This window comes from Artemia franciscana, chromosome 2, assembly GCF_032884065.1.
Source record: "Artemia franciscana chromosome 2, ASM3288406v1, whole genome shotgun sequence".
NCBI classification, from domain to species: Eukaryota; Metazoa; Arthropoda; class Branchiopoda; order Anostraca; family Artemiidae; genus Artemia; species Artemia franciscana.
The window spans coordinates 59,222,840-59,238,002 of record NC_088864.1 but is presented as its reverse complement, the minus strand read 5'-3'; the positions used below and the strand labels follow the sequence as shown (position 1 = coordinate 59,238,002).

At 35.5% G+C, this 15,163-nt stretch overlaps 1 protein-coding gene across 2 annotated transcripts in view; it reads left to right on the top strand.

The window, feature by feature from the left end:
- Nucleotides 1–15,163, top strand: part of LOC136043855 (mitogen-activated protein kinase kinase kinase 7-like) — a gene marked incomplete in the record, with an annotated part of 174,331 nt that overhangs the window by 146,979 nt on the left and 12,189 nt on the right. For both annotated transcript variants that reach the window (XM_065728802.1, XM_065728801.1), the window contains 1 exon segment: nt 14,918–15,042. In XM_065728802.1, the coding sequence (XP_065584874.1) occupies nt 14,918–15,042 (125 nt within the window).

Below are 15,163 nucleotides of genomic sequence, written 5' to 3'. Positions count from 1 at the left end.
GAGGAGACAACCCATTTCGTATACAGAGTAATTTCTGTTCGTTTTAAGTTTTAATGTCGCTCCTTACTTTCAGTTAAAAAAAACTAGTTTTTTTTATGTAATTTCTGAACGTTTTTGAATTAATGCATGTTTGATTTTGGCTCTCCACACATAAATTATTAGAGTGAAATTTGCATATTAATTCCTTTTTTGGCTAAATGGCTTTCTCTTAGTTTTGATCAGACGATTTTGAGAAATAAGGGATGGGGAAGGAGGCCTAGTTGCCATGCAATTTTTCGGTTACATAAAAAGGCAACTATAAATTTTAATTTTTAACGAATTTTTTTATTAGTAAAAATATACGTTACTTAAGAATTAACTAACGTAACAAACTTTTATATTCTTTAATTTTTATTATGTATATGAGGGGGGTTGTACCCTAGTTAATACCTCGTTCTTTACACTAAATCGTAAGTTTTGTCCCAATTCTTTAAGAATGACCCCTGAATCAGAAAGGCCGTAGAATAAATAGTTGAAATTACTAAAAATACTATAGCATAAAGAGCGAGGTATTTGTCTCCTCCTATATACCTCGCTCTTTATGCTAAAGTATTTTTAGAACCCCTCATATGCGTAATAATCTCTGTTCGTTTTAAGTTTCAATGCTACTCTTTATTTTCAATTGAAAAAAACTTCATTGTTTTTCATTGTTTTTTTTTATAGTAATTTTAGAAAATCCTGCGCCCTTTTCATTGAATTTTTGTTCCCCCATGGCATATTTCTCCAAGGAAAATCCTCCCACATAGCCCCCTCCCCTCAACCCCACCCCAAAACCAAAAAAAAACTGGAAACGACTGTACACTTCCCAATAACCATTATTATATGTAAACACTGGTCGAAGTTTGTAACTTGCAGCCCCTCCCCCAGGGATTGTGGGGGAGTAAGTCATTCCCAAAGACATAGTTATTATGGTTTTTGACTATGCGGAACAAAATGGCTATCTCAAAATTTTGATCTGTTGACTTTGGAGAAAAATGAGCGTGGGAGGGGGCCTAGGTGCCCTCCAATTTTTTTGGTCACTTAAAAAGGGCACTGGAACTTTTCATTTCCGTTAGAATGAGCCCTCTTCGACATTCTAGGACCACTTGGTCGATACGATGATCCCTGGGGAAAAAAACAAAAAACAAACAAACAAATAAACACGCACCCGTGATTTGTCTTCTGGCAAAAAATACGAAATTCCACATTTTTGTAGATAGGAGCTTGAAAATTTTTCTATGGGGTTCTCTGTTACGCCGAATGCGATGGTGTGATTTTCGTTAAGATTCTGTGACTTTTAGGGGGTGTTTTTCCCTATTTTCTAAAATAAGGCAATTTTTTTCAGGCTCGTAACTTTTGATGACAAAGACTAAATTTAATGAGACTTGCATATTTAAAATCAGCATGAAAATCTGATTCTTTTGATGTATATTTTAGCATCAAAATTCCGTTTTTTAGAGTTTCCTTTACTATTGAGCCGGGTCGCTCCTTACTACAGTTCGTTACCACGAACTGTTTGATTTTATGCTTATACTATGGTTGGATCTGTGTTTTGACAATTCACTCCAAGTCTCCTTCTAATGGTCTCCTGTAGCCCTAGGCTATACCGACAAACTCGCCTAAAAAAGATGGAATTCTTACTTTATAATTTGCATCAAGTATCAGTGAATCATATTTCCTTTTTTTTTTTTATCTGTTTTTGAATCAATTTTTGTCAGTTATTTTCATTATAAACTGAATCTTTTCAAAAACTGATTTGGACTAACATTGTCAGTTCAAAAAAACATATCTCAACAATATGATCTTTTCACAAAATTAAATAAAAAAACAAGTTTTTTCAGCTGAAATTAAGGAGCAACATTAAAACTTAAAACGAACAGAAACTATTACGTATATGAGGGGGCTCGCCCCCTAGTCAATACCTCGCTCTTTACGCCTAATTTCGAGTTTTGTCCCAATTCTTTAAGAATGACCCCTGAATCACAAAGGCCGTTTAGTTATAAAACATAGCTCTTTTGAAAGTACTAAAAAAAACTTAGATAGTAAAGAACGAGGTATTGACTAGGGGGGAAAATCCCCTCATATGCTGCTCCTTACTTTAAGTTGAAAAAATTTGTTTTTTTTATTTTATTTCTCAGTTTTTTAGATAACGCTGGGAAATCCGGCACCCCCCTCATAGAAATGTCCCTTCCGCCATGAAAACATCCTCTGTGGAAAGATTATTCCACGTAATCAACTCCCCCGACCCCCCCCCACCAGAAAAAATCCTCCTGTAAACGTCTGTATACAAGTTTATAACTTGCAGACCTTTTCCCGGGGACTGTGGGGAATTAAGTCATCCTGAAAGACATAGTTATTAGATTTCCGACTATGATGAACAAAACGGCTATCTCAAAATTTTGATCGGGTGACTTCGGGAAAAAATGAGCGAGGGAGGGGGCCTAGTTGTCCTCTAATTTTTGTCACTGAAAAATGGCACTAGAACTTTTAGTTTCCGTTCGGATGAGCCATCTCGTGATATTATAGGACCACTGGATCGATACGATCACCCCTAGGAAAAAATAAAATAAAAATAAACACGCATCCGTGATCTTTCTATTGGCAAAAAAATAAAAAATTCCACATGTTGCATATAGGAGCTTGAAACCTATTAAATAGGACGCTGAATCTGATGGTGTGGTTTTCATCAAGACTTCATCATTTTTAGGGAGTGTTGCCCCTTTTTTTGAAGATGAAGCAAATTTTTTCAGGCTCGTAACTTTTGATGGGTAAGACTAAACTTGATGAAACTTATATGTTTGAAATCAACATAAAAATCTGATTCTTTGATATGTCTATTGGTGTCGCAATTCCGTTTTTTTAGAGATTCAGTTGCTATTGAGCCGGGTTGCCTACTTACTGTTCATTACCACGAACCGTTTGATAGTTTGGATTGTCTTAGGTTTTTTTTTTGTTTTTTTTTTTATATTGAATTTCTTTTCTAACAAAGAAACGTGGCATTTTGTTGAATTGTAATTTAATTAAGGAAAAGCTTGTGCTTATCAAAAAATTGAATCGGAATTTTCTGACAGTCACGACTTTTTGGCTTTATCTTTATGAAACTTTGAACAATTAGGCGATTACCTACCGACTGGACCTTGGTGTAAAGGAACTGTTTGTTTCATCAAAACTACCTGCACTGACCCACTTGCTTCTTAAAGAGCGGAGGTTAAGGTGCCAACTGCGAATTTATGTATAATTTTCGTCTATCCCAAGGAATTTAGGATCACATACCACAGAAAAACATTTTGAGTTGATTTTGGCAGTGAAATCAAAAAATTTAATTTAAATAAGTGTGAGGTTCCTTGTGACTTAAAATCTTCAAATGAAAATCATGCCTAGTAAAGTAAATAGAGATTGTATATTTCTTTTCGGATTTTGCTGTTAACCCTGCTGGGGGGTGGGATCCACTAACCCCCCCCCCCCCCCCCCCGCTGGATCCGTCAGTGCTAGGTAGGCCAGCGCTAATGACTTAAACATGTTGGAAATTTTTGTTATTGATTTTACAATTTCAGAAAAAGGTAGTCTTAGAGTATGCGAAAAGGACTCCATTAAGTTCCTCTGACATTTTTCGTTGAGTTGTCCTAAAAACTCTTCAGACAATAATGACAGACAATGATCGTTAAGTTCTTGAGGATATTTTATTATTTTACTTTAGAGCCTCAGTAAAACTGCTGTAAACTGTCTACTGTGAAGGTAGTTGCACTTGTAAGCTAATTAGCCGGTATTCAAATATCTTAGGCAGGGGTCATTTCTTTAACTTTCAAATATTTTGCCAAAACGACAAACTTTTGATTTTCGGACCTTCGTCAGGACTATGGTAGACATGATTTTAGTCAACTATCGTATCTTATAGTCGAATGTACTTGGAACTTGAAAATACGAAAGTGTTTTTGTAAATATTACCTTTATTCCTCTGTCTCCAACTGCTGGATATACTGCAGCATTTTGTCTATAACTTGTGCTTAAACAGTACCGTCAGCGTATTTGCTTTATATAAACCTTAACATTATTATTAGCATTTTAGCACCCACTATTTAGTATGAATGGTCTATACGAAAAGTATAGACCAGCTCAATCCCGCTTTTTAGTGCTGTAATGAGAGAAAGGTTGAGATGGCTAGGGCACGTTCTACGCATGAATGATGACAGATTGCTGAAGATTGTCTTTTTCGGCCAACCCAAAATGGGAACTTCCTCGGAGTGTGTAAAGGGGGAAGCATTGAATAGATTGGGTTGGAGGAGGAGCATGCGTACCTTTGCTGGCCTCAGGTGGCTTGGTGCTGCGATGAGTTGTTAGTAGTAGTAGTATTTTCACTAGGTTGGTTAAAAGTTGTGACACAACGCTCGCTTGAAAGAACCAAAAATATAAGAGAGGAATTGCGCTCCTGTAGCTCAATGGCAAGAAGTTTGCTTCAGTTTTATTGGTTCATGTGTGTGAAGTATTTTTTAAAGCTAACCCCATTATTCTTTACGCGTATTTCAGAAAGAGGGCCTTCAGTTTTAAAACCAAATTAAGGAAGGATTTAAGGGACAATGAAACTTCTTGGGAGTATGCTAAGAGGGGGGCTTTTAACAGATTGGGATGGAGGAGAAGAGGATGTAGCTGTTTTGACCTCTGGCGGCTTTGTGCTCGAGTGAGCTGTTAATACTAGCAGTAGTAGTAATTTTTCCTATTATTTCTGTGTGAAATTTTAAGCGTGTGTAACCCCTACCTCCGTTACACTCGTTCAACTCAGTTCTGTTTGTGTATGTAGCTGGCTACACCTTAGATAGGTTGAACTGAATAGTAGTTAAGTTTGAGTTAAGTGAGAGTTTAATTGTACTAGGTTTGAGTTTAATGAGGTTGAGACGGAAGAATTAAGTTAAACTAGAGTTGAATTAAGTTGTGGGTTGAGATGTACGGGGGTTGAGTTGCATGGAACTCAATTACATTGTCGTTAGGATTCACGATGTTCGAGTTTATTAAGATTACGTTAAATAAGGTTAGTTGAATGGAGTTCAGTTGTGTGGGTGGGGACAAAAAACAAATATAGATGATGTACCAAATATAGTATAATATTTTTTTAGAAACAACCAGTCTAAGAAATAGGATAATTAGGGACATCTTTCACAAAACTTTGGGAAGGGGGGGGGGTCAGTTAAGTTTAAAAAAGGGTGTTTTCTAGTGGAAATGCCAAGCAAATATTTTTCAAAGCTAGGGGACTAACAATTTGGGGAGAAAGGTCCTTTCTCAGAACCTAGTTTTGGCCGAGACCCCTTCCTTGAATTTTCATTCTTGCCGCTCAACCAGTCCTTGTAGTTCAAGAGGCCGTTTTTGTGAAAGTGTATCTATATTGTATATATTTTCTAATCCTTATTCTAAAAGTGAATCATCGTATTTCATGCTTTGAACGCAGTAAGCAACTATTTGCAGTTCGTGTCTTATCAACAAAGCCCACCCAAATTAATTTCGACATCTTAGTCCGGGCTTTTTTCTATTTTTTGTTGAGTCATACATTTGTATTCAAATGCTTATCTAATTAGCAAAATAAATTTGAATATCTCGTGCGGAAACTTGGCAATTGAATTTGTATAAAATATGTGTCGTTGAGTCATGAGTAGAACCACGAAGCTAAATAAAAAGTCTATTATCGGATGAAATTGATTGCTTACTTTGATGCTTAGTTCCAATTGGTCAGCAAAAAAGGATCCCTGTAGAAACTGGACAGTGAATCATTTTCTACTACGGTACCTATGTTACTTACAAGTAAGGCGCAAAAGAGGGAATATTAATGCCCTCATCGGATACCCCAAAAAAGTTACCATCTTATGCTTCCATGATAAATAAATGTGCTTTGCTTGCATTGGTTTATTTTTGTGACTTTTTGTTTTTAGCCATGATTGCTATTTCTGAGACCAATATTGCTATGCCAAATTTTGAGCAAATAAAGAGAACAAAAAAGCTGTTTATTAACTAACCAAACCGCAACCAAAAACCTTGCATATACCCCTTTGTAAGGACAAATATCCATAATGAATGCCCTGGCGAAGCTAGGCTGGGTATAAAAGGTTGGAATTGTTCCGGTGCTTTGAGATGTTTCGGGGTCTCCCCTCCGTGATAAGTTCCTTTCTCCATCCGTATCACCAGCAGGGAAATTTTTGCTTTCGTGGCCTCATAGTGGCATAAAGGTGGACGTTTCACTAGCTTTCCTAACCAAAACTGTGACTGCTAAGAGCACTGTGGGGTGGCCTTGAGGAGTGGAGCCCTGTCGAAGATATTATATCCTAGTTAACGTCACAGTATTTGCACTTTACTCTGATTCATGGATATTTCTTATGGATTTGGTCTGTTTTGGTGATTTTTTTTGGGCTGAAAAACCTCTGCCTAGCTAACTTGTCTATTCTGGATCACCTCCCTGTAGTAGAATAATATTTGTAGGCATAAATATATAATGAGTCGAAGGTAATAGACTTGAGATTGTCTGTGAAAGATTTTGACTCCTGTTGATACAAGAGCATCGCCAAGTGTGGAAAACCATGTTGTGATCAAGATGGGCCCCGGATTGTATAAAGATAGTCATTAAACTGGAGGTTCCCGAAACTTTCTGCTCTCCGGTCCTAAGCCGGTCTAAGCGCTTCGTGTAGACTTGAGAAGATGTGTCAGTTCCGGTTATGCATTGGTTCTGGGACCATCTTTTCCTGAGGTCAAAATAGTTTCACTGACTTAAAGGATAAGAAAACTGCAACTTGGAATGTTACAGCGTTAAAAATAACTGTCGTATCGACATTTTAATCAACGAATTCAGACGCTTCTAACTTAGACAGAAAGAATCAGGTATGTAGATAGGGAGTAGGGCTCATGATGAATAAAGTAAGCTGCTAAGTCTTGTTTAGGTAGGAAAGGTATTAACAACAGAATGCTAGCCACTCATTTTGAGACGAAAAAAGGCAGGAAAACAGTTATAGTACTATATGCCCCTGGATAATCAACTGACAGATAGTAATGACTCAGATGAATTTTTGTTACAGCGTGAGGAATAAATAGACAGATTCCCGGGTAGAAATATGGTGCTTTTATTGGAAGATTTCAAATTTCAGACTGGTCAAAATGGAGTAGATGGTATCATAGCCTAGGTAAATTTGGTGTAGGAAAATAAAACAGTAATGGCCACAGACTGCCACAATTTGGTAGGTATAATAATCTAGTTATAGCCGATATTGGTTATAAAATGGCACATAAGGTAACATGGTATTCACATGATTGTAAGACAGTCAACCTTGTTGATTATGTTATTGTAAACCTAAGAATGGCAGGATCTTTACAAGATGTTGGCGTATAAACGAGTGCTTTTATTGATGTTAAAAGTAAAAAAGGGAAGAAAAGTTAAGAAAGGAGAAAGTTAAAGGGAGGAAAGTTGGAAAGGCAGTTAGGAATAATTGTGAATAATAGCGCTTTAGGTATAATAGAGAAGAGGAGGGGCTCATACAAGAAATTTTTGAGTGATAGGTCATCAAACAGTTCGTGGTACCGAACTGTAAGTAGGGAGCGCCTCGGCTCAATATTAACCCAAACTCTATAAAACTGAATTTTGATACCAATAGATACATCAAAAGAATTAGCTTATTATGCTGGCTCGAAATATATAAGATGTATCAAATGCATCTTTGTTATCAATCAAAAGCTACGAGCCCGAAAAAATTTGCCTAATTTTTGAAAAAGGGGGGAACATCCCATAAAAGTCAAGGAATCTTAATGAGCAATTATATCAGATTCAGTTCAGAAAGAATTTATCAGAAATAATAGGAAAAAATGAGGTCGTCATTTTGTTCAGTATTGTTCAAAATCCCAATAATTATGCCTTTAGGGGTAACACGACCCCCCACACCCGGTGGGAAAGGACTGTAAATTATGAAGTTTTACCATTGATTAAGATAAGATAAGATTTATTCATCGCGAAACACACATACAATATTACATTTTACTATTCCCCCAAAGGCTCTTTGGTCTGTAAAAAAGGGGAAAATAAACGAGCCACTTACTCAGAGAAGAAAAAATTAAATAATCACTTACTCACAGAGAGAAGAGCAAAAAGGAAAAGAAAAGAAAATATAAATAAAATAAAAATTATAGAAAACAATACTAAATAGACTAATAGATTGAATAGACTAAATTAATTATGTAGATCTGTGGATAAAATAGACTCCAATGAAATAATAAGGAAATATATATATATATATATATATATATATATATATATATATATATATATATATATATATATATATATACATATACATACATACACGCATATACACATATAAAAATAGATAGAATAATTTCTAAGAAGCCAAAGAATTTTTAATAATTTTTTTGAACAAACCGAATGAGTGGCACCTTCGAGCTGATTCGGGCAACTTATTCCATACAATATAACTCGCAATTAAAGGATTAAAGTCTGACCTTACACAAGGAGTAAAAGGAACTTGAATATGATTTTCAGTATTGCAAAGCTTATAATTATTATGATCAGAGGTGAAAGATGGCTGAACACTTAGGGGATGGGGGAGGTCACCATGAAGCTGAGAAAAAGTAAAACATGCACACGAAAGAATATACAGTGACTCGAGATCAAGTAATGGGATAACTCTTGAACGGTTAGTTTTCTTAATGAGGTTTCTAGCTTTATTATAAACCTTAGAAAGTGGTTTTAACAGTGAAGGAAAGGTTGACATCCATACTATTGGACAGTAGGAAACGTAAGATCGGATCAAGGAGTGAAAAAGGATTTCCAAAATTGATCCAGGGAAAATATGTTTGAGTTTCCTTAAAATACCGAGACTCCTGCATATCTTCATTTTAATCAAATCAATGTGACGCTTGAAAGAAAAGTTTTCATCAACAAGAATGCCCAAAAAACGAACATGATCTTTAGATCTATGAATTATCCCATTTGACTGATAAATTTCTGATAACTTGGGATAAATCTGAGAAACATGCGAAAATATAAAAAAACTGGACTTTGAATAATTTAGGGTAAGATATTTAGCATCAAGCCATGAAATTACTCTCTCAAACAAGTATTCCAAGTTTAATCGAAGCTCGGATTCACAGTTTCCCGAAGTGCCGAGTATGCTATCATCAGCAAAACAAACAAGGACATCAGAAGATGGCGAACTATAGCTGGCACTGTGGGCAAGGGAAGGCTTAGGATGACAGAGTCTACAGCAATTAATAGGTTTCTGCTTTTTTACTGCGTAAAAAAACTGATCCCTTTGACTCTTTCTCTCAATTCTTCTTTCTAAAACAGTAAAAAACTTTAGCGTAAAGAGCGGGGCGTTGATGAGGAAGCAGCCTCTTTCATATACGAAGTAATTTCTGTGCGTTTTAAGTTTTGATGTCACTCCTTACTTTCAGTTGAAAAAAACTTGTTTTTTTTTATTTAATTTCTGAACGTTTTTGAATCAATGCATGTTTTGATTTTGGCTCTCTGCAGAGGAATAATCAAAACGAAATTTGCATATCTTTTTTTTTTTGGCTCAATGGCTTTCTCATAATTTTGATCGAATGATTTTGAGAAAAAAAGAGCGGGGGACGAAGCCTAGTTGCCCCCCGATTTTTTGGTTAATTAAAAAGGCAACTAGAACTTTTAATTTTTTACGAATCTTTTTATTGGTAAAAGATTTACGTAACTTATAAATTAGCTTACGTAAAGAACTTTTGTATTCTCATGTTTTTATTACATATATGAGGGGATTCGCCCCATCGTCAGTACCTCGCTCTTTACACTAAAGCTTAAATTTTATCCCAATTCATTAAGAATGACCCCCTGAATCACAAAAGCCGTAGAATAAGTAGTTGAAATTACCGAAAATACTTTAGCGTAAAGAGCGAGGTATTAGAAGGAGGTGAGCCCCTCATATGGGTAATAATTTCTGTTTGTTTTAAGTTTTATTGCTGTTCCTCACTTCCAGCTGAAAAAGCTTTTTCACTTTTATTTTTTAATTGTTTTTTTTTTTTTTAAATAATGCTAGTAAATCCTGCTCTCCCTTCATGGAAATTTTCTTCTCCCATTACAAATTTTCGAAGGAAAGTTCCCCCAGCATATCACCCTCTTCTCAACCCCTCCCCCAAACCAAAAAAATCCTCCTGAAAACGCCTGTATACTTCCCAATAACCATTACTATATGTAAGCACAGGTCAAAGTCTGTAACTTGTTGCCCCTCCCACGGGGACTGTGGGGGAGTAAGTCGTCCCCAAAGACATAGTTGTAAGGTTTTTCGACTACGCTGAATAAAATGGCTATCTCAGAATTTTGATCCGTTGACTTTGGGAAAATAATTAGCGTGGGAGGGGGCCTAGGTGCCCTCCAATTTTTTTGGTCACTTAAAAAGGGCACTAGAACTTTTCATTTCCGTTAGAATGAGCCCTCTTGCAACATTCTAGGACAACTGGGTCGATACGATCACCCCTGGGAAAAAAAAAAAACAAATAAACACGCATCTGTGATCTGCCTTCTGGCAAAAAATGCAAAATTCCACATTTTTGTAGATAGGAGCTCGAAACTTTTACAGTAGGGTTCTCTGATACGCTGAATCTGATGGTGTGATTTTCGTTAAGATTCTATGACTTTTAGGGGGCGTTTCCCCCTATTTTCTAAAATAACGCAAATTTTCTCAGGCTCGTAACTTTTGATGGGACTAAACTTGATGAAACTTATATATTTAAAACCAGCATTAAAATGCGATTCTTTTGATGTAGCTATTGATATCAAAATTCCATTTTTTAGAGTTTTGGTTACTATTGAGCCGGGTCGCTCCTTACTACAGTTCGTTACCACGAACTGTTTGATCTTCCGCGCTATCAAATTCATTCAAACGATTTAATAAATATTTAGCTTCTTCTTTCATTAACTTGCAATCCAAGTCAAAATATCCCTCATTTTTTTTTAATTTTTTAATTTTTAATTGTATGTTACCCCGGCCCGTAAATAGACGCCGCCAGCCTCCACTATTATAAGTTATGTATTTCCTGGGCGATAAATTCTAAGGTTAAGGTTTTTGTTCGCTGTGGAAGTTTCATATTTTATTTGTTCCGGTCTCTTACGTTCTAATATATCAATAAAAGCCGAAAATTTTGCCGAAATTGAAAAATCGCTGCATAGCTGAGGTTCATTTCTATCCATATCCATCGAATTTTTTTTGAAATTTGGTGCATAAGGGTTTTTAGATTAGAAATACATTGAGAACGAGTCGAAAATCATTGAAAAACTGGACAATTCTTGTATTTTTAAAGCAAATTTAGTTCCTTTTTTAGAAAATAAATATATAAAACAGAAGTTTTTCAGCTAAAAGTAAGGAGCAACATTACAGTTTAAAACGAACAGAAATTACTCTGCATGTGAAAGTGTCTGTCATTTCATCAGGTCGCAAAATCAGTGACACTTGTGTTTGGTTGGTCATTCCTAAAGAATCAGGACAAAAAATCAAACATTAATGGAAAGAGTGAGGGTTGACGAAGGGGCAGTCCCCTTCATGTACAAAATGATTTCTGTTCGTCTTAAGTTTTAATGTTGCCCCTTACTTTCAGGTGGGAAAACTCGTTCTTTTTATTTAATTTCTGACTGTTTTTTAAATCATCCCAGGAAATCCCCTTCATCCCTTTTTCCCCTCCAGTATAATATTTATCCTTGAAAATACCTCCGGAAAGTTACTTCCTCGTTGAGAATTCTCCCTTTAGAAAATTCCCTCCTCCCTGCAGAAAATTACCCCTAAAAATCCCGTATATTTCTCGATAACAAAAACGATGTGTTATTAATATGAGCAATTTGCGTAACTTACAGCCCTTTTCTCAGGGACTGTGGAGGATCATTTCCGACTTGGACATTGGACACTTCGACTTGGGACATTTCCGTTCTAGGGCAGTGGTTCGATACGATAACCTTTGAAAAAAAATAAGCACGCATCCGAGATCTTCATTCAGTCATAAAGTACAAAATTCCATATTTTTATATATAGGAGCTTGAAACCTCTACGGTAGGGTTCTCTGATATGCTGAATCTGATGGTGTGATTTTTGTTAAGATCGCTTATGTTTTGTGGAGGGGTTGTTTCTCGTTTTTTTTTGGAAAATTAGGCGAATGTTCTCAGGTTCTTAGCTTTTAATAGATAAGATTAAACCTAATAAACTTTTAATATTTGGAATCAGCGTAAAAAAAACTAATTGTTTTTATGTAGCCTATCTATTATCAAAATGTTTCCTTTTTTTTAGTGTTTCGGTTGCTATTGGGCCGATTTAATTACAGTTTGTTACCACAAACTGTTTGAAAAAGCCTAAGTAACAGGCCTATCATAATTCTGGCTTGGTGTATAGATAGATCTGAGACCAGTGGTTCTTGTGATATACGTATATTGCTCTTTTGCTGCAAGTTACATGTGCTGACTTGTCGTAAAATTGTTTTTTTTTTCTTCAGTGGGAATATATACTTTAAACGGTAAAAATCTGTGCAGCACCTTTTAGTGTTGTGTTGTGCCACCTTAAACGGCTTAGTTGTCAGATTATTGCTTCTGCATTTAATTGACTGTCTTATGTGCGCTAATTTTCTTTGTTGCTGGATTTAATCTTCTCTACTGCATTTGAAGGCAGTCGCAGGACGGGAAGTGGGTTGAAAATCAGTTACGGATGGGTCCATGTACTTTTAATCGAAAATCAGTTTAACAGTGATGTCAAGGAAACTTTCTTATAAAAATGCAAAATTGAATCATAATATTTCATCAGAAATATCAGAAACTACCAAAACTTCCAGGTTTGAGTGAAAAACTTAAAAGAATTTTACAAAATAATGGCTTAAAGGTATCTTTAAGAGGTAGTAATACTTTGGCTAGTTTTTAAATTCTGGAAAGGATCGGACTTCCGTAGAGCAACAAAGTGGGGCTTATAAAATCCCATGTACTTGTGGAAGCTCTTATGTGGGACGTACTAACCAGAATTTAAAAATGAGATTGCTACAACGTCATAATTCTATTTCATCGTCTTTAAAGCAAAATACCAAACCTGAAAATTTCATGTCGGCCCTCTCGGAACATATCTTTAATTTTTCAAATCATTTTATTTTGTTTGAAAATGTTTCTTTGATTTCTAGGGACCAAGGTTTAAAGCAAATTTTCAGGGAAACAATCGAAATTTAAAAAAATTCTATTCAAGAATAATTCCATAAACAGAGATACAGGTGAATTTGGATTGAACTCAATTCATGATAATTTACTAAGGTCAAATAAAGTAAATATCGCCTCATCTAAGAGATATGACCTCTGTCCACGTAATATGTCAGATAAATCTAATGAACCGGAACCGAAAAGGTCAAAGAGATGTGCCTCCGCTGTTGCATTGAAAAAAATAAGAGCAATAAACTATATGTAATTAGTTTATTAGGTATAAATTTTGTTTATTTTTATTCATGTCTTTTAGTTTTACTGCTGATGATGAACACTGTATATGTGTTCGAAATATCCAGTTAAATAATTTTATATCTATTCACTGTCAATAAAAAGGTTTCATCCCTATTTTGAACTGTTTTACTTCCATCATCGAATAATTTCGCGAACATCACCAATCGGTACAATGCGACTCATCGATCACTGTTACAACTGATACAGTGTGATTTCGTTGAGAATGTATTTTGATTTTGGGGGCTAGATCTATTTGGCAATATTAGTCAGAATGGTTCTGGCTTATCTGCATTCGACTCTGGGCCGTCCGAGATTTCATGACTGATTGGGTTTTCCATGATCTTTACATGTGATTGACCTTTTTCCATTTCAACGGTCCTGCTCCTGTCTTCCGCTTGTAAATGTATATATGAGGGGTATAGAACTAGACTAAGAAGCAACATTATCAATGTAAGTTTAGTGGGAATCCTCGATATTTACAAAGTGGAGTTGCAACCTGTATTGTATTAGTTGAATTATATTAATATATTAATCAGAATTATATTAAATATATTATATATAATTTAATTAATTTAATCAGAATTTACCTCATAAGATTGAGTCTTGATTGATAAAAAAACGAAATTGTCAATATATACGGCTCCTAATTACGAATATTAACAGTTGATAGATGAGGATTATCAATTTTGTAATCTGATAACGACTGTTCGGCTTGTGTTTTTCCAGCATCTTTAGTTTGAAATTTATGTCCTACTGTTGGCATTAGAACGTTTGGAGTTGATTTTACGTTTTTTCTTCTTCTAGTTTGTATCAATATGTTTGCCAATCATCTTTTGTTTTATGACTCTTTAAAGCAACTTCCTCTTCTGTTTGACTGTTTATCATCACCGGAATTTTATTTTTGATGCACTTTAAGTTTTAACCATCTGAAATTTCGACTTACTCTTAAAAAAAGAAAATGTTTTCAGTGCAAATGATAATCGCAACTGCAAAAAATCCAAACTTTAGGTTAATATACACATCCATAGTTCTGCCGACTGTGAGAAGATGAAAAACCTCTATGAGTGCAATAGGTCTCCCAATGGTGTTTATCCAATTCCACCTACTCGATGACTAGGTCAGACAACTTTTCAAGGGGGGCTATGCAAAGCTGTATTCAGTGGGGGGGGCTATAACCAAGTTTCGATGTTTTGAAAGTTTTTACCCCTCTCCCCTGAAAAAACTCTCTCCCCAGAAAAAAATGGATATGCCCTTTGTGTTGCGTTTTAAAAAAAAAGACAGGTTTTGAGGCCCAGATATCAGAATGTCTCTATGACTTGTTTAATAATCTCAATTGGGCCCATCAAAATTGAGTGACAATACTAAAAGCGTCCATTAGTGTAGCCAATTTTTAAAAATTCGATTTTTTAAATTCTGGAACTAATTATTTTTCAGTGCCTCCGACCTTTGACGATTCGCTTCCTCCAGACTCAAACAAATATTTAGAGCCGCATTTGTATCCAATTGAACCAGTTCCTACGAGTGACGTCTCCATGGATGTTTATAATGAACATTGTCGAGTAAGTTATATTTTCCTCTGTTTAAGTGTACAGGGTTACCAGGATAGCTTTTTCTGCTTATGTTTGGCTCAAGTTTGAATCTTGTTTCTCAGTTGTTTTAGGCTATATCTTTTATTCAGTT